We start from the raw sequence: 24,930 nt of genomic DNA on the forward strand, positions 1-24,930 counted from the left end.
TCGTTCTCTTGCTTAAAAAACACCCACTCTGGCCCTTGGCTACCCTTCCATCCAGCGCCTGGGCTTAAAGGCATCTGCAGAACAGTTTCACCTTCTGGTGCCTTGCTAACATAGTACAGTGGCCTCATCTACGAAGCCCAGGATGCGTTCTTCCCACGCTCTTGTTCCAAACACCTGTTCAGAGCAGGGCACTGAGCCTCCTTAAAGGTCTTCCTCCCAAGTGTAGTGTGTGGCCACAGTGGGCTGGGGGGGAGAATGCTGGGTCAGTGGGAGGGGGAAATGTGGACTTTGTCCTGAACACCCACACACCCAAGTCATCGGCAACTAAGAAAGAAGGGGAGAAGAATTTGTAGCGATAGCCAGAAGGGCCTGATATTAATACACGTTTTGTTACATACGTTTCAAAATCTATGATGCTGTTGATACTTCCTTTAAAAATCTCTTAGAATAGGGCTGGAGACATAGCTCAGTGGCAAGGTTCTTGTTAGACAAGTGTCAGGACCTAAGTTCAAAGCAAGGCAGTCTGCCAAATCCTAGCCAGTAAGCCCCAGATGCCAGAGACAAGGTCAACAGCACACTTGAGTACCAACACACATGTGCAGGTGCACACACGCAGATATTTTAAATAACTAAAAATAAAGGTGCACGTTATAGCTCCTGTTTTGAAGAAGATACACCTGACAGATGTGACGCTGTTCTCCTTTTTTGTCTTTTTCGTTTTTTCCAGTGCTGAGGATCCAACCCAGGGCAACCTAGACCGTGTTTATATTGATGCACTAGCTGATTTCTACACCTCCAACACGGTGATGCTTAAAGACCTGAGAGGCTCTCTGGTGGCTGAGACCTAAAGACCAGCTCTCTGCTTTCCCCCTACTCGGTAACAAAGATTCACTAGGGAAACGGGGACAAGGCTGCCTGCATCCAGACTCACAAGGAAACAGAAGACAGGCAAATAAAAGCCCTTTCTCATTAGCCCTGAACATACATACCCACAGACATTTTCATAACTCTCTTTCTTGGTTAAACTCACAATGAATATTTCTTACGTCTGTCACTCCAAGTTACTGGGCAGCATCCTAAGGATGACAAAATCCCTCCACTACCTGGAGAACCAGACCTGAAATTGCCCTCTCTGGAAAAATGGTGTCACCCACCCTGGCTCAAACCCAATAAAGTGATCTCATTCAAAAAAAAAAAAAAGAAAGAAAGAAAGAAAGAAAGAGAGAAAAGAGAGAGAGAGAGAGAGAGAAGGGAAAGAGAGAAAGAAAGAAAGAAAGAAAGAAAGAAAGAAACTAAGAAAGAAAGAAAGAAAGAAAGAAAGAAAGAAAGAAAAAGAAAACACAGCCAAAGCCAAAATTCAGCCTGCAGTGTAAATGTTTAAGTGGTCATGTCCCTGATATTAGCACTGACCTTGAATGCTCTCCAAACACAAGAGACCAGTCTCTAAATCATTAACTTACTTTGGGTCGCTGCTCTGTACTTGGGGATCCGGGCAGTTGATTTTTGTTTTAATTGCTCTCTTTACAAGGTACAATATCATTAAACGGCATTTGAACATCACAGAAATGTAACGGAACTCCCATAATATTAGTGTCTTCCAGCTCAAACTTACATTTTTGTTTTTGTTTGTTTATTTGAGACAGAGTCTTTCTACGTTGCTCTAACTGTTCTGGAACTCATATAGACCAGGCTGGCCTCGAACTCCCAGAGACCCTCCTGTTTCTGCCTCCCAGGTGCTGGGATTAAAGCCATGTGGCACCTCATCAGGAGAGTCAAACTCACATTTCTAATATTGAGACATTTTAAGATGCCTACCATAGAGGATGATAGTGAACCAAAACTAAAACATTAAATTATATCGCTTTAGTTTTCAAATTGTTTTGTAGTTTGAACATATCCACACCTTCTTTCTTTCATTCTCTTCTACCTGTATGTAATAATTCATCTGTGTATTGAACTCAAAAGGCTACTAGAACATGAGTCAGTTTAATGCTAAGTAAGGGATTTCAAATTATTAGACACCGGCCAAACACATCAGTGGATATAATCAAAATTAACATAAGATCAAAACACTACCTATTTGTTCTCTTTTCACCGTATTGAAATGTCTCTCAGTCACCATTTATTCTTAAATCTTACAAATGAAAGTTACAAAGTGAAACACATCCTACAATGTTTTTCTAAAGTAAGATGTGTGTTAATGCTTCAGCCAGTCTCTGGGTTTGGCTTCAGGAAGTTCTTTCTGTTCAAGCTCAGGCATAATATCTGTCCCTGGGAGAATCACGTGTCATCCACTAAAAGGTCTACTCTCTGTTATGTAGTCTTGGAGGTGCTTACAAACTCATTCTTTCAGCTTGTAACCAACAAAACTGAACTTGCAAAACATCGGCTTCTCTTTACCGTGGCTACAGCCTACAGACACTGAAGAAAGGTCACATGTGTCACTTTTTCTGACGCAAGTTTTGTCATGCCTTTGGTTTTTTTTTTTAAAAGAACCCTTTTTTTTTTTTCTTTTCTTTTTTTTTTGGGAGCTGGGGACCGAACTCAGGGCCTTGCGCATGCTAGGCAAGCGCTCTACCACTGAGCTAAATCCCCAACCCCTTTAAAGAACCTCTTAATGGCAAGACGGAACAACACGAGATCCTGTGAGAGCTCCCTACTTTTAAAATTACCTGTGGCTGTCAAAGGTTTCGTAAGAACAATTGCACTAATGTTTTACCCAGGAAGAAGCTGCTGTCGATAGTTGCTAGCTATCTTAAAATACACAGATCCCAGTGTAAGGCACATTTGTTCAGCAAGTGACACTGTGACAAAGGACTGCTGCATGATTCACCTCCATGAGGTACCTGGAATAGGCAAATTCATAGAGATAGAAGAACCTCAGAGACGATAGGGACCTGTGTCTGAATGGTACCAAGTGCCTGATATGAAGAAGTCCTGATTGTCCACACTGCCATGTCCTTGCTGCCCCCTGAGCTGATTACACACTTAAGGCAGCCAAGATGGTGAATGGCTTCAAAGGGCATTTCATTCAGGCAAAGCTCCGCTGTGGCCCACACCACACTGCCCCCTAAATAACAGGAAACCTATCTGAGCTCAGCAATTTCCCTGCTGGCCAGCTGGGCCTTACAACTTTCCTTCCTGGGCATGAGGAATGTTCTAGTTTGCTTTTTCTGTTGTGGTAAACAACTCAAGAGGAAAGGGTTTGCTTGAGTTTACAGGTTACAACTCCATCATCAAGGGAAATCTGGGCAGGAGCTCAAGGCGGACACTTGAAGCAAACACCAGGCTCCTGGTTCAGTGTCATTTGTATAAAGGTCAGGCCCCTCTGCCTAGAGACAGTACTGCCCACAGTGGGCTGGGCATTCTTACCTCCATTATCAATCCAAAAAAAAGCCCCCATTGTCATGCCCATACGTCAGTCTGATGATGGCAAGTCTTTAATTAATCCTCTCAGGCATGTCTAGTTGACAACCAAGATTAGCCGTCATAAGTAATGACTCCTAATCCAAGCAGGAATGAATCCTACCAGGTGCCTAATCTAAAACAAATTAGCAAGAGAGACAGAGAATACGGGAACTGCTGGGTGATGTCCAGCCAGATAGCCCTGCTCTTGGGAGCCCCATGGTCAAGCTTCTCTGCCTAGCTAAGGCTCACCACAAGTCCTCCTTTCGGTTGCTTTGAGTTTCTCAAATGTCCTTGAAAGCATTTCCTGCTCTTGAGCTGCCGAGGGGTGGCTTCCGTGTACCAACATAGAGCCTTACTAGCACAAGCCAGTCATTCTGCCTTCCAGCTCTATCCAAGCCGACAACCAAGCAGTAAGGCAGGCGACGGGAAGGCTCCGTCAGGTCTGTTAAGATCAGAGAGACGGGTTGGGGATTTAGCTGAGTGGTAGAGCGCTTGCCTAGCAAACACAAAGCCCTGGGTTCAGTCCCCAGCTCCGAAAAAAAGAAAAAAAAAAAAGATCAGAGAGCACAAACCTTGGTGCAAGGGATCCCTGTGGACTGTTTACAAGGTATCAAGGCAATTCGCCCTGAGATTTGCAAATGACTTAATTAAAATCGAATTGAACAGGAGTGGAGGGCACCTCACTATCTGAAACCTTGAGGACAAGACACATCAATTTGACAACTTGTGGGCTTGCTTAAGGTTGCAGTCTGTCGTTAGATTTATTTATTTGTTTGATCCTTTGGCCTCCATGTTGAGCCCTGGGGATCCATGTGTATTCTGAACACAATTCCAGTCCTCTTTTTGGAAGGAGCTGCTGTGCAAGGAAAGCTCTTGGTGATGGATTTGGAAGCAGCCACACTGTCACAGAGATAGAATTCTCTGGGCCTCCATTGGGAATTCCCTTAGTAACAACAGTAACAAGTCCTTGAAGGGAGATTTTTTTTCCAGTGATATTTTAACAGTAACAGACATCTTACTTCAGCTAGGACCTCAGTAACTCCCATGTCTGAATTCTAAGAATTTAGATATAAGCTTAGATTACACTGTGTCAACTTCCCTCGCCCTCCCCTGCATTCATTCGAATCTGTGACCTTTGTCACTCTTTAGATCAGTAAAACCAAGTCAGAAGGAGAGGGGTTGGGAAACTTGAGTTAAAAATAATTACAAATGAGCTTAAATCAGGTGAGCAGTGCACACCTGTAATGCCAGCACTCTGGAGGATGAGTACAAGTTAGAGACCACCCTGCAGTATACACTGAGTTCCAGACCAGCCGGGGCTGTGTAATGAGTGAGATTGTGCCTCAGAAAAAATCCATAGAAGCTGGACACACTCACAGGGAAAACAACAAATATACAACCCAGGAGATGAAAAACTGAAGAATCGAATAGAAGCCTGGAGTCTGCACGGCTGGTACTCTGGCTAAAAGTTCCCAGTCACCTCAAGTTCCTTCCTGACCTGACTCCAGGTCCCAGGGTCATTTCCACAATCTCTTTAAACCCATCATATACATCAATGTCTGGAAGCTGTTGTGACAGTCACAGATGGTCTGACCCAAGCTCGAAGCTCTCCCTTGGGTGAAGCATGAAGAGTTTTCAGATCATGCTTCTATCTCTGCTTATCTCAACCTCAGACTGTTTGCTTTGGGAGTTTTAGACCTATTAAAATGAGTAGTAAAATCTCACTGGTTGTTGAAAAATGAAACAAGGCAATGTCAAGAATGTGTCACGTGGGCTGGAGAGATGGCTCAGTGGTTAGGAGCGCTGACTGCTCTTCCACAGGTCCTGAGTTCAATTCCCAGCAACCACATGGTGGCTCACAACCATCTGTAAGGGGATCTGATGCCCTCTTCTGGTGTGTCTGAAGACAGCTACAGTGTACTCATATAAATAAAATAAATCTTTAAAAAAAAAAAATTGGGGCTGGGGATTTAGCTCAAATAGAGCGCTTGCCTAGGAAGCGCAAGGCCCTGGGTTCGGTCCCCAGCTGAAAAAAAGAACTAAAATAAAAAAAAAAAAAAAAAGAATGTGTCACGGACTGTGAGCGTCACTAGAATGCAAACGACCATCCATCCTGATGAGTTGAGCTCACTTTGTTTCTCCTCCTTGAAGCCTGCCTCAACCAGGTCAGACCAGCAAAAGAGGAAGAAATGTGGCTCTTCCAACCCTCTGTGACGTAATTCCTAACCTTCCTGTAGCGTTGGAAAGGAGCTGCCTGACTCTGCTCTTGTTCTTTCCTTCTCTGGTGCAATTCACTAAATCCATTCCACAGCTACTCATTAAACACCCAGTAGACTCCACAGAGTTCCAACTCTTCTACCTCAGAAACTGTCTAGTGCTGGACACAAAAGGATCCAAAAGACACAAAAGTACCTTTTGGTTTCTAGTCTAGAGCGCAAAGATATAGGATGTGTTTGTGTCCCCACAGATCTCACCAAACGTCAAACTGCAAGCTCTCAAAGGAAGGTCAGCCTTCCAGATAAGGATTTACAGCATCTCTTGGGTACAAAAGTCTCACCATTATAAAGGCTCAATGACAGTGAAGAAATAGGTGAATGAATGAAGTCAATCGATCCACAGCACAAGCCAGCATTCACCCCTTTGTCAGAAAAGCCACGTGAACTCAGTTCTTGACAGCACACTTTCAATTTCAATATTAAAGATGTTTTTATCCTGAACAGCCTGCCATTTTAACCAAGTTTCGATTTAAGATCTGTGAGTAGGTAATGCTCTAACTACATAACAGATACTCTTTTTTAAATGTATTTATTTATTTTACGTATATGAGTACACTGTCTATGTCTTCAGACACACAGAGGCCATTTGACCCCATCACAGATGGTTGTGGGCCACCATGCAGGTGCTGAGAACTGAACTCAGGACCCCTGGAAGAGCAGTCAGTGCTCTTAACCACTGAGCCACCTCTCCAACCCTGTAACAGCTATTCTTAATCAATTTGTTGGTTATAATTTGGAAAGAGGTCACTCCTCCATTTCAGAATTAGCCAGCCGAAAACACCCCTGGTTCATGTCAGTCACGTACCAACAAAACACACCCACAACCTGAGGCCATAGACAGTGATTCAGATAACAGCAGCCTCGTGCTTAGCACGGAGATTGCTAACACGGCCAGTGAGCCGTTCCCAGGTGTATACGTCATACCTGCTGGAACAGGCTTTGAAAACAACGCAGAATACACATTTGCTTTAACAAAACAGGCCAGACCTCAGAGCTGCTCAGCATTGCTGGCCAGACAAACATTCTCCATGCTGTACCTTAAAGCATTAACAGCAACTAGGATCCAGGCTTGAGTAGTAGCCAGGGCTGTGTTCCCCCATTTTCCCTCTTCTGGCGGTGACTAGAAAGACGCTTTGTTTATCCTTGTCAAAGTAAGAACTGTCCATTAAGAGTGATAAGAAACTGAAGAATCCTTTAAAACCATACAGACGTCTCAAAAACGTATTGATGATCAGCTAAGTGAACGGTGCTGTGACTGACCTGTAAAGCGGTCATTCAAGCTCGAGGCTATTTTCTCTAGTCTGTCTATGGTGGCGTGCAGTGTGTCTGCACGTAGGGTGGGAGTTTAGGTCCGTAGTCTTCTGACTACGTTCTCCCTGTTATTTCGTCACCAGCTACACAAGGACAGTTCAAAGGGAGCACTGTACAAAGAGCGGCGGAGTTACCCGGGCTCCGGTAAAGCGCCGGGCACACGAGATGCAACAACGGCCTTTTGGCCACTGAGCTCCTGCTGCAAGCCAGCGTCTGGAAGCTGCATGTTAGTCATGAAGTGACCTCTGGGTTTAGGACAGCATCCAGGGCTGGAGAGATAGCTCAGTGGTTAGGAACACTGCTCTTCCAGAGTTTCCAGGTTCTGTTCCCAGCAGCCACATGGTGTCACAACCATATCTGTAAATACAGTTGCTGGGGGATCTGATGCCCTCCTTTGGTCTCCACTGGTACCAGGCATGTGCACGCGGTACACAGACACACATATAACCACCCACCCATACATATAAAGTAAATATATAATGGTTTTAATCTTTAAACATGTATTGAGAAAAACGGGCTATCTGCCTATTTGTAACAGAGTGCAATTTCTCTCGTTTGAATTGTGTAAAGGCAAAAAAGTTTAACATCATGAGAATAACAACTAAATAAAGCTTTTAAAAGAAATGAATCAAACCTACACATATTTAAATAGCAAAATAAATGCTTCAGAGAAAGGGAACATTGAGGTAAGTCATAATGGCTCCTGCTTTAATCCTAGCACTTGGGAGGCAGAGAGGGAGAAGCTCTGTTGAATTAGAGGTTGGCCAGAGATACCAGAGTGAGACCCACTATCTCTACAGCATTCAAAACAATACAACAATCCAAAATATTAAACCGAAAAGTAGAAATCCAAAGGGGCCACGAATGCCACAACAAAATATGCATTTGGAACCATTGGGATCCATCCCATGTCCATCACCAAACATGAAACCAGTGAGGAGAAATGTTAAATGCTCGGCCAAAATCAAGCAGGAAGTAGAAATAAGGACCCCAGGATTTTGTCGTGCTAAGAGACTACGAGAATGGCCTGAGATCAGGGTACCAGCCGATGGTCACCCACAGCTTCCTAAGTGTGTGGCTATTGACTAAGTCCATAACTGATCATATATTCTAAGTACAACAGCAACAGCTAAAACGTGCACATATAAATGCACATGTGTGAGCATAAGCAGACACACACGGACACATGCATGTGGCGTGCGCGCCCACGCGCGCGGGCGCACACACACACACACACACACACACACACACACACACTTTTCACTTACTAATCAGAAACCAAGTGAATGGGCAGGGACAGAAGGACCACCTGTGCTTCCACCATCCCCCCACCTCACCCCATCCCACCCTATCACCCCGCTCTACTCAGTCCCACCTTTAAAACACCTGACTATGGATTCAGTCAGAAACCTGGATATCTGCTAAGAGATGTATCATCAACATGGGGAGTGGGGAGCTTATGAAAAGATGGAAAGACCAAAGGACCTGTTAACCTGCGCTGTGTTAACCTACACAGTGTATCTGAAATCTCCTTCACTAAAGAAAGAAGAAAGAAAAAAGGAACAAAGAAAGAAAGATAAAAGGCAAAAGGAGAAGAAAAGAAACAAAGAGAAAACTATAACTCTAAAATACAACACCAGAAGAAAATCAGTTCATTCAAAGTATATACACGATCTAGGGTGTAAGGTAGCTTTTCTGTAAGACAATACAAGGGTATCCTATGCAGAACTTTATACTTATAAACCATCAGCTGGGCCTCTGGTAGACCCCTTTAATCCCAGCACTTGGCAGAGACAGGCAGATCTCTGACTTTGAGGCCAGCCGGGTCTACAGAGCAAATTCCAGGACAGTCAGGGCTACACAGAGAAAACCCTGTCCCCAAAGTATAAATACCACTCAAAGGAAAACTGAAAGAAACACAGATATTTGCAACCACAATGTCCAAGGGACTTAAGAGCCACACTGAAGGTCCTGCCATAGTTTAGTGCATAAAAGCACTCATGGCAGCGAGGACCTGAGCCCCCTGTCCCCACCCACACCGGAAGGAAAAAGTGAGCTAAACCCAAAGATGCTGTGTGACCCCCACACGTGTGCTGTGACACTCATGCCAGCACACAGACACACAGACACACACACACACAGACACACACACACACAGAGATACACACAGACACACACACACAGACACACACAGACACACACACAGACACACACAGAGACATACACATACACTCACACACAGACACACACATACACACACACAGATACACACACACAGATACACACAGACACACACACAGATGCACACACACACAGACACACACAGACACACACAGATGCGCACACACACAGACACACACAGACACACACATAAACATACAGAGAGAGAGAGAGAGACAGAGAAAGACAGAGACAGAGAGACAGACAGAGAAAGAGAATATTAAAAATTTAATCACGCAGAAGGCTGATGAGCCTTATTTTGTCAGCTGCTGCCTCAAGGAGCTGGCTAAACTCAAGAAAGAGGGAAACCCCACAGCAAACCCCACAGCAAACCCCACTGCAAACCCCACTGCAAACCCCACTGCAAACATTCCCACAACACAGCCTTTAAAACTCATTTACACCAGAAAATATTTAAAGTAGGCAACATTTACTTGCAAGTAAACATCCGTGCCGTGTAAAGTCAGCTCTCGCCAACCGCCCACCTGAGTTCAGTGGCAATGCTGTCATGCTTCTGGAAGTGTCAGAGGGATGAGGCATTAAAACAGAAACCAGAGAGTTTCCTGTCTGATTCTTAGCTACTCCCTGGAATCTGTAATATTACAGCGGAACAAATGAGTTTGGCTAAACACATGCAGCCCCACAGTTATTGAACTAGAACTCTGGTCTAGGTCACGCCAGCAGTTCATTAGCTTTTGAAGAAATGTTGTAATTGTGTATATGGAGACATCACCAACCTTTCCCCACACACTTTCATTTTCACTGGTCTTTGTGCTCAATTTTATCCATTTTATCCTAGGAAAGGGAGGACAGAATCCACTGCCCTTAGTCTCCAGGACAAGAAAGCTGAAGAGGAGAGATAGCTGATATGAACAAGGCCATGTGCCAACTAGCAGCAGGCCCAAGACAACAGGAGCGGAAGAGCAAGGAAAATCAAAAGACAAATTTCCACCCGGCATTTGATACAAAAGACCTGTGAGCACACGAGCAACAATGTAGCGGGAGCCTGAGCCTGCCTCTGCTCTGGAGACTCTAACAGCTACACTGTAACAGGGAGGGCACACCCAACCCGCCCTAGGTAAGACTCTGCTTCCTAAGGTTCCAGAGACTAGTCAGGCACCTGCTCTTGAGTCCCAGCACCTACATGGCAGCTCACAGCCATCTGAAACCCCAGTTCCAGGGGATCCAACAGCCTCTTCTGATCTCCAAAGGCATTGCACACACGTGATACAAAGACACATGCAGGCAAAACACCCAAACACATAAAATAATAAAATAAAAATAATTTTCAAAAAATATATATTTTATTTGGCTCAGGCAAAGGCCTTTCTGGTTTCCCAAGCTAAATAGTACCCTACATTCTGAAACTATGCATGAAAAGACCACACCACGAGAGTGTGGCATAAAGGAGGATGGAAGGGTACAAGGGAGGGTGGGAGGGAAAGGGGAAAGAATGGGGAAGAATGGGGGAAGCAAAACAAAGAATGTTTGGAAAATACCACAATGAAACCTAATTCTTTATAAGCTAGAAAAAGAAAGAAAAACTTTTTTTAAAAAGTTTAACCATGAACAGCCATAAAAAAAAAAAAGAACAATGAAAGGAATCTACGAAATAATAATCATGCCAATGACTCAGAATTAAAGTCTTAAAATTTGAATTTTAAGTCTCTCCCAAAGGCTTGAGCGTTACAGGTGCAGACCTTAGCTCCAGTCACTAGTGGGCAGGGGTAATAAAGAAGTCATAGGAGAAAGGGCCTAGGTGAAAGTTTGCTTTTTTGATACTGTGATAAAACACTACTTGGGTTTATTTGGCCTTATAGGCTAGTCCATCGTGAGGGAAGTCAGGTCGAGAGCTCCAGGCAGAAGCCTGAAGGCAGGAACTGAAGCAGAGTAGAGAGGTGCTGCTGCCTGACTTGCTCTCCATGGCTTGTTCAGCCCGAGTTCTTATAGAGCCTAGGACCACCTGCCTGCAGCTGGAACCTCCCTCAGTTTACTGGGCCTTCCATATGAATCACTAATCACAAAAATCACCCACAGACCACTGACGGAGGCAATTCCTCAATGGGGACTGTCCCTTGCTAGGTGACTCTAGTTGCCTTGTTGACAAAACTATCCAGCACAGCCTCTGACCTCCACATGCACAGCACACACATACATGCACACACAGAGACACACACTCACACAGACATACAGACAGGCATGGATACACACACACATGCACTCACACAGAGACACACACAGGTACACACAGGCATAGACACACATACATAAACACACACAATCACACACATAGACACACACTCTTACACACAGACTCACACATTCATACACAGACACACACTCACAGACATAAACACAATGCACTCACACAGACACACAATCACACACAGAGACACATACACAGACAGACACTCATAGATACATGTACACATGCACACACACACACACACACTCAAACACACAGACACTCATAGATACACATACACATGCACACAGGTGCACACACACACACAGAGACACACAGCATACGCAGTCACAGACACACATAGATACAAATGCACTCACACGCATGCACACTCACACACAGACATATACCCTCTCTCTCTTTCTCTCTCTCACACACACAAGCACACACACACACACACACACACAGCACACACACACACACGCACACACAGAGTAGAATTTGAATCACTGAGAGCATGCCCTAGCTCTTGCTCCTGCTCACAGGCACCTGCCTAGAGCGCTTGCCTAGCAAGTGCAAGGCCCTGGGTTCAGTCCCCAGCTCTGGAAGAAAAAAAAGAAAGAAAGAAAGAAAAGAAAAGAAAAGAAAAAAAAGAAGTGAAGCCTCGTAAGAAGTACCAGAAGCATCTTTGAGAGTTCTACAACGGTACTTGCAGATCTCGCATTCAACATTGTTTGGAATTGCTCGTTGGTAAGATAATTAATAATTTCATGTTGGACACTATTTGATATTTTCCAAATGTGAAAGTATTTCTATTTGCTTCTTCTAAACAGAAAGTACTGTGTCACAGATACAAGGGTGTCAGTATTTGTCAAGCAAGATGCCTCGGAAGCTTTCTGGTCTATCGTGATTCCTAAGATTTAAACTTGTCTGGCTGGAGAGATGGCTCAATGGTTAAGAGCACCGACTGCTCTTCCAGAGGTCCTGAGTTCAATTCCCAGCAACCACATGGTGGCTCACAACCATCTGAAAAGAGATCTGATGCCCTCTTCTGGTGTATCTGAAGACAGCTACGGTGTACTTATATATAATAAATGAATAAATCTTTAAAAAAAAAAGATTTAAACTTGTGTAGAGCCCACTGAAGTCCATGTCTCTGGGCTGCTGTGGAGGACCCTTTGAACATCATTCACCGAGGGCAGAATATGTATCAGGGGATGTCAGCAGTGACTTCTGTAACCAGACTTGGGAAACCTGTTGATTTGGGCGTGAGGGCAATCACACGCGTGACCTGTAGAGGTCTATGAGCCACCGGAACCCCTGAGAAGTCTATTTCAGAAAACAGATATCCAATCGCAGTGCCAAGCTCCACCCAGGGTAGCACGTTCAAGGCACTTCAACCTGAACTCTGCCTTGTAATCATCTTAACACTGTGACGTCACACACAGGGGATGACACAGTCTGCAAACGCATCCTAGGGAAACTCCACTATCAAATAACCACTGAGAAACACGGAATGCAATAGGCGCTTTCGACGCCACCCAGAACGCCACAGCAACAGCCTTTTGTGCTGATTTTCTGTGTCTACAGTTACTACTGAAAGCGGAGTAGGACACATGTGGCTGGGCATCTGAGACGGGAGTAGAGTTCTGGCTTTGGACACAAACACCCTCTGTGAGTCAGTCACTTCTCTCCATCTCCATCTCCTGGTCTCAACGATGCCTACTGTGGAACCTGACCACCTCGGCCCTTCCAGTATTCGCTTTGTACACTACCCGCAATCAACTTTGAGAGTGACCCTTGAACTCTTGCCTATCCTGGGTGGTGATAATTACCGCATCAGCTAATTAACCTGGGAACATAGTCATTAAGGCTTTGCCATGGTAAGCACTTTGCCTCCCTTACCTCTCCTTCCCACACCCCTATGCAGAAACTACTGTGAGTCCCATTTTTAAACCCAGGAGATGTAACCCAGATATATTTCCTAACCTGCCCTGGGTCATAAGGTTTGCAAATCAAAGGTTGGGAATCCCAGCCCAAACCTTCTGTCTCTAGAGCCCCTCCTTTTAGCTGCTATAGGTGACACCTTCCATGCCTACCAGGTTTGACAGGATTCATCAAGGAAGCACTATCCTGGACCCGGACTAGACTTGGTCTGTGAGTCCTCTCACAAACAACTGGATTGAGCGGAAACACTTGGACTAAGTACTTCTTTCACACTTCAATGTCAGGAGCAAATAACGCGGGAATCCTTCCCGCAGTCTCCCAGGAAACGCACAAAGAACAGGAACTGTGGAGCCACTGGTGGCTTCCAGAGAATTGGGCAGGCAACGTTGCCACAGAAAGGCTCTCTCCCTCACAGCCCAGGGGACAGGACTCCAAAACCTAACAGCTGAGAACAGTCACCAACCTCAACCTTCTCAGATAAGACAGTCTGAGCCGGGGCCGTGAAGTAACCGAAAACCACCTGTGCACTATAATATATAGTGGGGTGAAATTAACTGTTTACCAGCATGGACATAGAAAAGGTCCTACCTAACCAACACGCTGCTTTTCTGTAGTCTATACATCTGTATTTCCCCAGTTCTTACACCGACTCGAATCACAAGGACCTTGCAGTAGGCTGAGCTCCTTTTACTGGCGGAGGGGAAAGACAGGGAGAGAGAATAGCCGAGTTCTAGAACCCAGGCTGCCCTGGAGGCCAGTTTTGGCAAAGCCAGAGGAGTGAGTCCTCCTTTGGCAAGGCCAAAAGGAAATTACTTCAGCGAAGAGGGGCTGGTGATCTCCTCAAGTAGGACAAAGCCACATTTGCGCTGTGCACATCGCCTAACTTTCGTGGCCAAAGCCAGGGACTTCAATCCACCGTTCTTTGCAGCAGGGCGCTGAGAAAGGCCATAGGGAAGATGAGGAGAAAACACACATTTTAATCAAAACAAGGCAGGGAAGGCAGGCTCGCAGGGCCTGTCTGGGGCGTGCGAACCACTTCCTCTTCTCGGATGTGTCTCGGGCTGCAGATTATGAAGTTGCTGAGAAGCGCTCGCGGCTTCCTGCGCGCTGGGACCTAGGGGACCAGGGGCTGTCCCAGGCGCAGACCCCGGACACACACGCCGCGCGAGAGGGTCAGGGACCCGAGCTGGCTGGCGCTACTCAGAGCACGTCCTGCTTACCCCAGGGTGCTGATGAAGCCATTGACCGAGCCCTCCGCGTACAGGGACACGATGTCCCCAATGTAGAGGAAGCTGGACATTTTGTCAGACATGCTGCTTCACGCTTGTGAGGCCGTCCCCGCTGTCTCCGCTGCTCGCAAGGGTGAGCTTGGGTCCTCTGAGTCCGAGGGGTCCAAGCGGCTCAGCTCGGGACGCGGCAGCGAGGCCACCGCTGGGGACACTGCGATGGCCCCGCGCCGCCGTCGCCGCCCCTGCCCGGCCGTGGGTTTCCTGTTCCTGGCGAAGTTCTGTCCTACACCTTCGCTCCTCCTCCCTGGCCCGCGCTCCCTCTGCGTCCCCACAGTGTGCGCCCGACCTGAGCGAAGCCTCTAGGTCCCCTCGGGGGACTCTCTGGACCAGGTGGCGGTGCCCACGGACGGAGAGGGCGGGGAGGAGCCCCGGGGAGGGGGGCGCGCAGCCAATCGAGCCTAGGCAGCCGGGGGCGGAGCGGGGCCGGGGCGGGGCCAGCTCCCGGGGAGGACGGGCCACCCCGAAGCTGCCAAGACAGAGGCGTGGGAGCCACGCTGGGCGGCGCTGCGGGGACGGCAGGGGGCTCGGCCGGGGGCTCGGCCTGGGGCATTGGTTCTGGGCTCAGGGAGATCTTGGAGGGCCAACCCCGGTACGAACAGCGACAGTCTGGAGTGACTCCGGGAGGGGAGGGAAGAGGATCCGAGGGACTCAGGAGGGTCCCAGGACTTTCCGGACGCGGTCTGGAAAGGAGTGCAGTGTAGCCAGCGTAGACCGGAGGACCCGGAGTGCACAGGGACAAGGGACTTAGAGGGGTTTAGAGGAAAATTGCGGACACGAAGGCTCGGATGGAACCAGCCTTGAGGGACACCAACTGGAAGAGAGTACAGAGCAGCGACTCTGTATGGGGTGGGACCTAGAGAGCTGTTGACAGTCCGGCTGAGAGAAGGAGCCTGAAGGCACCGGGGGGGACTGAAGGGATGGGGGGTTGGGAGAAGGTGAAATTGTAGAGACCACTGTGGTGTTTGCGCGACGCAGCGGCCTGGAGAGTCCTGACCGTGAAGTGCTATAGTCCAGGTGGATGCATGTTGGGCTCAGGGGAGATCTTAGAGGGGAAAGCTGTTGACTGAAGGGGAGGAGTGGGTTGAGGAAGACACACAAACGGAAAAGGTGCTAAATAGAAGAGGAAAGGAGGAAACCCTCCTGTGGAGTTGTTCTTGGATTCTGTTTTCTCAAGTTCATGGCTGGGTGAAAGGATCCAGCAGCTGCAGCTGCTATGGTGACCACCCTGGTGACCGTGAAAGGGTAGGTCAGCGTTGACAGTGAGGGCTCACAAGTGAGGGTAACTGTGGGTTCCATCTCTAGGAGTGGGCGACATCCTTTGTAGCCCCGGAAGTTATAATAAATAAAACTGGAGGCAGGACATGACTCGTGGGCGCCCCCTCTGTTGTGCAGTTAGTCCACCTCTAGAGTATTGTTTTAGAAGTGTTTGGTCCTACCCTGTGGAAGACACAAGACAGGCGAACGCCGTAGTCACTGTGACACGAGTTACTGAGTCAAAATGAAAAATGTTGCCCAAGCAATATACACAGAGCAAGGGGCGCGGGAAGCTGGAGGGGTGTGGGAAGATGGAGGGGTGCGGGAAGATTGAGGGGTGTGGGAAGCTGGAGGTGTGTGAGGGGGGGAGGGGGTGTTTGCTGGGCAGGCACATAAACCAAATCGTACCTGACCAAAATCAGAGTTTAGGGGAGTTTTGCCTTCCAGTTCAAAGATGCCTGGGGTGGAAAGGTTTTAGACCTTTAGCAAGAAACAGACAGGAAATGCCAGTTTCGAGTCTTGGTGTGGGACAAACCTCTCTCTTGTGAAAGCAGGCAGTGTATTCTCATTCCCAACACCTCTCCTCCCTCCTACCAACCAAGCCACATCACCAGCCCACAGATCTGTCTTCCGTGTTGTCCACAGAAAACAGTGATTTAGTGAGGGAGAGGTGCCCCATTCCCTGAGAGGAGTCATCGTATTGGTGTTGGAAACCAAGTGATGGCTCTGAGTTACAAAGTCTCCAGGTGAAACAAGATGGGATGGAGGCATCTGTTATCTATGCACTTGTGAGCTGTGTTCTGTGACGGTCCTTGCCAACATCCAATGGATGCTCAACAACTGATGGCGTAAAACCTGGAAGCTTTCTTTACACAAAGTCAGGCCAACATGAGCAAAATGGGTATGTGAGTGTTTCGCCTGACAAACAGATTAGGTGTCAAGCTGAGTTCCCAAGTTCTGGCTCCGTGTGAGACCCAGAGTAGGGTCTCCTAAAACCCAGAGCCCCAGGACAGGAGTCCAGTTACCTAGGGTAAGACACCATCATCCTGAGGCAGCTCTCAGCACCTTCTCTCCTGTCTTTTGTTATTTCTGCACTGTGTGTGCTTGTGTCTATGTCTCTCTGTGTGTCTCTGTATGCAGTTGTGTATCTGTCTGCATATGTGTATCTGTGTCTGTATCTGTCTGTGTGTCTCTGTCTATATCTGTGTGTCTCTGTCTATATCTGTGTCTCTCTGTGTGTGCATGTGTATTATATGTGTGCATGTGTATTATATGTGTATATTATACATATGTGTATTATATGTGTGCATGTGTATTATGTGTGTATATTATATATATGTGTGTATTATATGTGTGTATTATATATGTGTGTGTATTATATGTGTGTATTATATATATGTGTGTATTATATGCGTGCATGTGTATTATGTGTGTATTATATATATGTATTATATGTATGCATGTGTATTATACATGTGTATTGTACGGATGTCAGCAGATGTACTGACCTGTATATACGATGGTAGTGGTCCGAGTTTGGCTGTGTCTGTGTGTCTGATCTGCATCTGTCTGTCGGTCTATGTCTCTCTGTGTGTCTGCGTGTGTGTATATTATATGTGTATATGTGTGCAGATATACTGACCTGTATATACAATGGTAGTGGTCTGAGTCTGGCTGTGTCTGTGTGTCTGATCTGCATCTGTCTGTCGGTCTATGTCTCTCTGTGTGTTCGTGTGCATGTGTGCAGAGGTACTGACTTGTATATACAATGGTAGTGGTCTGAGTATGTCTTCATCAACTGTTTTTCCACCTTGCTGCTTTGTTGCTGTGTGGGAAGTTTGGGGGTGCTTTTGTTTGTCTTGAGGTCTTGCCAGGGTCTCTCACTGAACCTGAACCACCAGACAGTGAACTGTCCAGTGCATGCTGAGGGTCCTCAGCACATATCCATGCCCCAGCAGTGGGGTTATAGTTGTGTCTGCCATCATGGCCAGCTTTTGTGTGGTACTGAGCCTGGTACTCAGTTCCTCCTCACACAGCCAGCACCTCACCCACCACAGGGCCACATGCACAGCCCCCCAGGCCAACCAGAAATGTCCTAAGAGTGTGGTCACACTTTGACTTGTTTCAGCTTTCCTGGGGTCCTGAGGGGACTCAGTGGCAGGGCACTGAGCACGCACAAGGCCTGAGCTCTGTCTCCAGTACAACAAAACAATTCAAAAAAAGATAAAGTATTTTTATGTTTATCATCTTGATTGAGGACTAGATGTGTAGCAGGTTAACCAAATCACAATCAGAACCTCCTGTGCCACTGAGACTGTGAGTCACTCAGCGAAATGGCGGTTGTCAGCCCTAAAAACCTACAGAAGTAACAAACAAAGCTGAGTGTAATATCTGAGCCATTTATTCCCAAGGATTGAATATATTAAAGATGAACTTCCCAGAGAAGAGTCAAGATTTAATGGTCAGCAAGACAGAGTTAACGGTGGGTCTGCAAACTGTTCCCTGTCACTGAATGTACAGTGAGTGGCTTCCTTCTCTGTTTTGCAATGGGTATAATTTGAAAAATACAGCTGGCTCGCCGAGCAGTCTGACTTATGAGATACATATAAAAATCACTCTCGGGTTGGGGATTTAGCTCAGTGGTAGAGTGCTTGCCTAGGAAGCGCAAGGCCCTGGGTTCGGTTCCCAGCTCCGAAAAAAAAGAACCAAAAAAAAAAAAAAAAAAATCACTCTCTTTCAACAACGTTGTGTCAGATCTATCTGTTTTGTGATTGATAAAGGTTCGAGGACAGCCTTGGGCTTTTGGCTTCTTGTTAAAATGCACACTAGGTGCTGAGGAGATGGCTTCGCTGGTGGACGGACTTCCAGGCAAGCAGAAGGAAATAAGTTTGGATCACCAGAACCCACAGAAAATCCCAGGCATGGGAAGAAGTATCTACACTGGGGAAGAGACAGAGGTGGGAAGGCCCAGAACCAGTTGGCCAGCTGAGACCCATAAAAGTGTGAAAAAGGAAAGAGAGACAGAGAGAGACAGAGAGAGAGAGAGAGAGAGAGAGAGAGAGAGAGAGAGAGAGAGAGAATGAAAGATGGTTTACATTGACCTCTGGCTTATATGTAAGCACATATGTATATGTACACACTTGCACCCTATAAAGAAGAATGGGAACACGCCCCACACACGTGTAGACACACACATTGTGGCACACACCTGCAATGCCAGCACTTGTGAGGATGAGGCAGGAGGATCGGAAGTTTCGAGCCAGCACGTGCTGCATAATGACAGATTGCCACCGCCAGAAGGAAGGAAGGAAGGAGTGCACACTCACGTGCACACTCACACACATACGCATGCTCGTGCACACTTGTGTCTCGGTCCCATTAACCCTCAGACTTGTCTCCTCTAGGCCTCTTCAGGTCAGGGAGTTGTTATGCAGAAGGACGCTCTGTCAGTTCCTCTCCTCACTGCAGGGACAGGACATCTGACAGAGCAGCTTACGAAGGCTTGTCTAGGCCCTCGGTTGGAGGGCACAGATCACGGTGCTGTGGGTTCTGGTAACGACGGTTGTCTCCTTTTGACTTTGGGAGGTTCGAGAGATAGTCTCCTTCAGGGTGGTGCATCCTGTACGCGGTGCTAGAAAAGTTCCCATGATCGAGGAAATGTAGTGATGTTTGATGGAGAACGTTCCCCCTCGGGCTCAGATATTTCAATACTTGGTCCCCAGTTGGTGGAGTCGTTTGGGTAGGTTTATGAAGTGTGGCCTTTGCTGGAGGAAGTGTGCCACTGCGGGGGTGGGCTTCGGGGTTTCAAAGTCATGTGCCAGTCCCACCCCACTCTCTGATTCCTGTTTGAGATGTGGTGGGCGCTTCACATGTGCCCACAGCACAGAGGACAGAGGAGGGCATTGGATCCCCTGGGGCTGAAGGTACAGATGATTGTGAGCCACTATGTGGGTTCTGGGAATTGAACGAAAGTCCTCTGGAAGAGCAGTCAGTGTTCCTAACCACCGAGCCGTCTGCCCCACCCCTTGAGTACCATATCCTTGATGTTTGAATACATTCTTTGGGGATCTGGATGTTACCTGGCAGGATGGCCTGTAATCCCAGCAGGAGAATCGTAAGAGTTCAAGGTCACCTGGGCTACAGTGTACACCATGTATTTATGTGCTGTACATAGCTGCCTCCACAGAAGCTCCCTGTTTGACGTTCTATCAAAACGAAGGGGATAGCTCATGATGGAGACGATAGAGAGCTTAGGAGTCCACTGTGCCCAACACAGCAGCCAGCCACGTCCTGATGGCAACAGAGGAACAATGAACAATAAACCACAAACACAGACCAGGAGACAGCCAGCACTGCAGGGATTGGTAAACACCTTGCCAGGGTTTTAACTTTAAGTGCGGCTGGCCTCAGCTCACTCTGGAGACACAGGCTGGATGACTGGGTTAAGAGCCTAGATCCAGCTTTTATCTCTAGGCTACATACCTCACCATTAAAACTTCTTTTACCTTTGCCAACCACGCAGCAGATATTTATCTATCTAGAATACATAAAGAGCTGCAGAGAGAAAACACGGGGGCCCCAGTCATCCAATCAGAAAGTGGCTAACAAGCAGAACGGGCAGCGCTTGACAGACACAATGCAGGTATTTTTTTTTTTAAAGGTGCTCGATATCCTTAGCCACCCAGGAAGCGTGGAGTGGTACTGCTTTGAGATTACATCTCACTCCGGTCGGAATGGCGGCTCTCAGGAAAAGCCATGCTAGAGAGGATATGGAGAAAGGGGAGCCGTAAGCCGTAGCTCACTGCTGGTAGGAGTGTAAAATGAAGTAGCCACTATGGAAATCAGTATGGAGTTTCCTCAGGAACCTGAAAGCAGGGACTAGTGAGACAGCTCAGAGGGCCACTTGATACAGACACACACACACACACACACACACACACACACACACACACACACACCCCTCCCGACCTGACTGATGCCTGTAACCACTGTGGAAGGAGAAAACACGTCCCCAAACTTAGTCTTCTGATTAAGTGACCAAGTGACCCACCCCCACACTAATAAGAATAATTAAATAATTATTTTTATTGAAGTAGAACTAGCATATGACCCAGTTATACAATTAGGTACTCACCAAAGAACTGAAAGTCAGCAAACCCCAGAGCTGGTTGCAAACGGCCACTAACACGCTGTCCACAAAAGCCATGAAATGGAGCCTACTTACCTGTCCACCAACCAGTGGATGAATAAAGAAAACGTAACACATGTACCCAGTACAATTATATTCCATTTTTATTGATTATTTTATTTATTTACATTTCAAATGTCATCCCTCTTCCTGGTTTCCTCTCTGCAAACCCCCTATCCCACCCCCCCTTGCTTCTATGAGGGTGTCCCCTGCCCACCCAACCACTCCCACCTCACTAGCCTAATATCCCCGTATGCTGGGGCATCGAGCCTCCACAAGACCAAGGTTCTCCTTGCCCATCGATGCCCGACATGGCCATCCTCTGCGACATATGTGGCTGGAGCCATTGGTCACTCCATGTGTACTCTTCGGTTGATAGGTTCAGTCCCTGGGAGCTCTGGGGTTCTGGCTGGTTGATATTGTTGGTCTTCCTATGGGGTTGTGAACCCCTTCAGCTCCTTCAGGCCTAATTATATTCAGTCTTAAAGAAGGATGGAACCAGTGAAATGAATGGGACTGGAGAGCACCACGCTAAGGGAAATAAGCCAGACTCCGACAAACACCATGTTATCTCTACATGCAGAAAGAAGCTAGATTTAACTTACCATGTACGTGTCTGTGTGTGTACAGGTGTCTATGCCTACACATGACGCAAAGGGCAGGAGTGTGACAGGTTTCCTCCTTTTAGGCATCTTCCTGCCTCCCCCCTTCATCCCCAGAGCTGGGATTACAGGTGTGTGCAGGAAACCTGTCCTGTCATGTGGGTGCTAGGCCAAACTCTGGTCCTCAAAATGTACATAAAGTGTTCTTCACTAGTCCATCCTCCAGAAGAGAGATTGAAAAGTATAGATGTGTGCCCGTATGTATGTATGTATGTATGTGTGTATGTATGTGTGTATGTGTGTGTATATATGTATGTGTATACATAAAAGTGTGTATACATGTATGTGTGTATGTATGTGTGTATATATGTATATGTATATATATGTGTGTGCATGTATGTACATATATATGTATGCGTTTACATAAGAGTGTGTTTGCATGTATGTATGTGCGTATGTATGTATATATGTATGTGTATACATAAGAGTGTGTGTGCATATATGTATGTGTGTATGTGTGTATTGTATATATGAGTGTGTGTATGTATGTATGTGTGTATGTATGTATATATGTATGTGTATACATAAGAGTGTGTGTGCATATATGTATGTGTGTATGTATGTATGTGTATATATGAGTGTGTGTATGTATGTGCGTATGTATGTATATATGTATGTGTATACATAAGAGTGTGTGTGTATGTATGTATGTATGTGTATATGTATGTGTATATCCAAGAGTGTGTGTGTGCACGCGCACATGTGTGTGTGTGTGTGTGTGTGTGTGTGTGTGTGTGTGTGTGTGTGTATGTGAGATGAAATCAGGAGTGAGCTCATGGGAGAGGAGGAGGAGATCTCAAGGGAGGTGGGAAATAGAGATAGTGGAATATCTGTGATTAGAAAGAAGAATATGGAACCACCTCTGGGAAGGAAGGCAACTGTCTGGAGCAGCAGAGAAACAGAGCATGGGATGGCATGGGCCATGAGAATGAAAACAAAGTGTACTGACATAAATGTATGACATTGCCATGGTGAAACCCATGCTTTGTACGGCAACCTAAGGAATTCATCTTTAATGGTGAGAAATATTCTGCCAGCTATTTTGTAGGCTTACACTCCTAGACAGACTAACACTGCTCACTCCTGCTTTCCTCTGTCCCTGGCATCCAAGCCCCACGAGACCTGGCAAATGGACGTTGCAGGCAGAAGCTCTGTGTTAAGAAGTAACACAAGTCATCAATTGCTGAAATATTTTAAATAATCATGATCAGGGCTTGGTATGTAGAGCTCAATATGAGCATTTGTTTAGCAGGAGGCCTTGGTTTTTCTGTTTGTTTTGTTTTCTATTTCCAGCACAAAAGAAGAAAGAAGAGGATGAAGAGGAAGAGGAGAAGAACCAATTTGAATTGAGATTCACCAAAATATTAATGAGGGGGAGGCCCCTGCCTGCTGCCACAGGTATCAGAAGAGACAGAAGATACCCAGAGGCCCACCCCTGTCACGTGGCTTGGCAGACAGGCACCGCTACAATGAGCAAGTATGTGTTAGAGAAGTGGGAGAGAAAGAGAAGCAGTTTGTGCTCTGTGAAGAGAGTCGGAACTGGAGACTCAGGGTGTCGAGGAACAGCCTGTGGCGAGCAGCCTGCTCTGCCACCCGAGGCCATAGTGATATCCTAACCCGTGCTGTGGCCTAGGGCCATGTCTGGGTCTGTAGCCTTGTAGCAGAAGGGGAATGCGCCGACGTCTGTGGCCCATGTTATCACTAAAGGCCATGCGGAAGTCCCTGGTGAGAGCTGCCTGGGGGTCATGCAGAGCTGGCCCCGCCCCTCACCTGAATAAAGGGAAAGCTGACCCTGATGGTGTGGGCGCAGGAAATCCCTCTGGCTAAGGAACTCAGCTACCACCCAGACCCAGATCCATGGCTTTGAGTCGCCCCACCCCAACATCTACCCTATCTGTGAACTGCCGGAGACCATAAACCAAAGCTGCAGGATCTCCACCACACAGAGCACGGACAGACTTGGCAACCCAGTGAGGATCAAATATTGATGATGTAGCAGAAGCCAGAGGCCCGGAACAAGACCAACGATTCCTTGCAATGAACATTTGTGAGCAAAGATGTTTGGACAAAAGGGCGCACTGTGTGACACACTGTGACACACAGTAGCCTCCATGCAAGATGCTTTTGTGACTTTGGGGTTTTTGTGTGGGGAGGGGTTTTGTTGTTTTGTTTTGTTATTATTTTTTGTTTTCTTTTAGAGAGGAAGTTGCAAAGGGGGATGGCAGATGTAGAGGGACAGGGAGAAGAAAAGGACTGGGGTGCATGATGTGAAATTTGGAGAATCAATAAAAAGGTTTAGGGGTTGGGGATTTAGCTCAGTGGTAGAGCGCTTGCCTAGGAAGCGCAGGGCCCTGGGTTCGGTCCCCAGCTCCGAAAAAAAGAACCAAAAAAAAAAAAAAGAGGTTTAAAAAATGTTTTTAATGAAGGGAACACCAGTTCACAAATTAACTCTTTGCCAATATTTATGCAAATACTGAACCTGGAACCTCATTTTCCCTATCTGTACAGTGGGCACAATAATAACACCCGTCTCCCATGGTCTAGATTAGAAAGTATGTTCAATGGCCTTAGCTTGGCGGAGCCTGGCACAACGGCTAGGTATTATGATTATGAGACAAGCAACATTGGGCGTCACAGAAAACCCACAACCAGAATAAAACACCACTGGTGACTGAGCCCCTGCCAGAACCTGCTCCAGATACTTTGTAACCAGCTCCTCCAAGTACGTCAGACCCTTCTGCAAACACTAGAAAGCACTTGCTAAGTGTTGACATTTGGGTTCTTTCCGGCACATCTGAACTCTTTTACTACAGGCAAAAGAGGTCAATTTTTAAAAACAGGCAAATGGCAGACATAACAAAAGAGAACTGTACCAACAATAAAAAAAGAAGGAAGTGGTCACATTTCCAGCTTGGGGAAGCAGAACCGCCAGATGCCGTGTGAGAACACTGATTTCCACAAGCCAAGACTTTTCAATCTTTTCTCTGAAGGAGCAGATAAAGCACACAGAGAAACTGCACTGTGGGGCTTGCCTCTCAGGGTGATGACACCCATTTAACTCTGTAACGCAGACTTTGGTGCCCACAAAGAATGCTGCTTGACCAGTTAAGATTCTAAAATACCTGGTAAGGGAAGTTACCAGGGTCCCATTTCAAGGTCCCTGCAGCAGGGTGCAGGGGGGGGGGGGGGG

The 24,930-nt window shown here is 46.8% G+C and overlaps 1 protein-coding gene across 1 annotated transcript in view; it reads right to left on the reverse strand.

Moving 5' to 3' along the window:
- Positions 1 to 14,974, reverse strand: part of Itpr2 (inositol 1,4,5-trisphosphate receptor type 2) — a 387,801-nt gene extending 372,827 nt beyond the window's left edge. Inside the window, exon 1 of the mRNA XM_032905407.1 lies at positions 14,568 to 14,974. Within this exon, the coding sequence (XP_032761298.1) occupies positions 14,568 to 14,659 (92 nt within the window). The 5' untranslated portion in view covers positions 14,660 to 14,974. The remainder of the gene's footprint in view (positions 1 to 14,567) is intronic.
- Between the last annotated feature and the right edge of the window lie 9,956 nt (positions 14,975 to 24,930).

This window comes from Rattus rattus, chromosome 6 (assembly GCF_011064425.1).
Source record: "Rattus rattus isolate New Zealand chromosome 6, Rrattus_CSIRO_v1, whole genome shotgun sequence".
In the NCBI taxonomy this organism is placed as follows: Eukaryota; Metazoa; Chordata; class Mammalia; order Rodentia; family Muridae; genus Rattus; species Rattus rattus.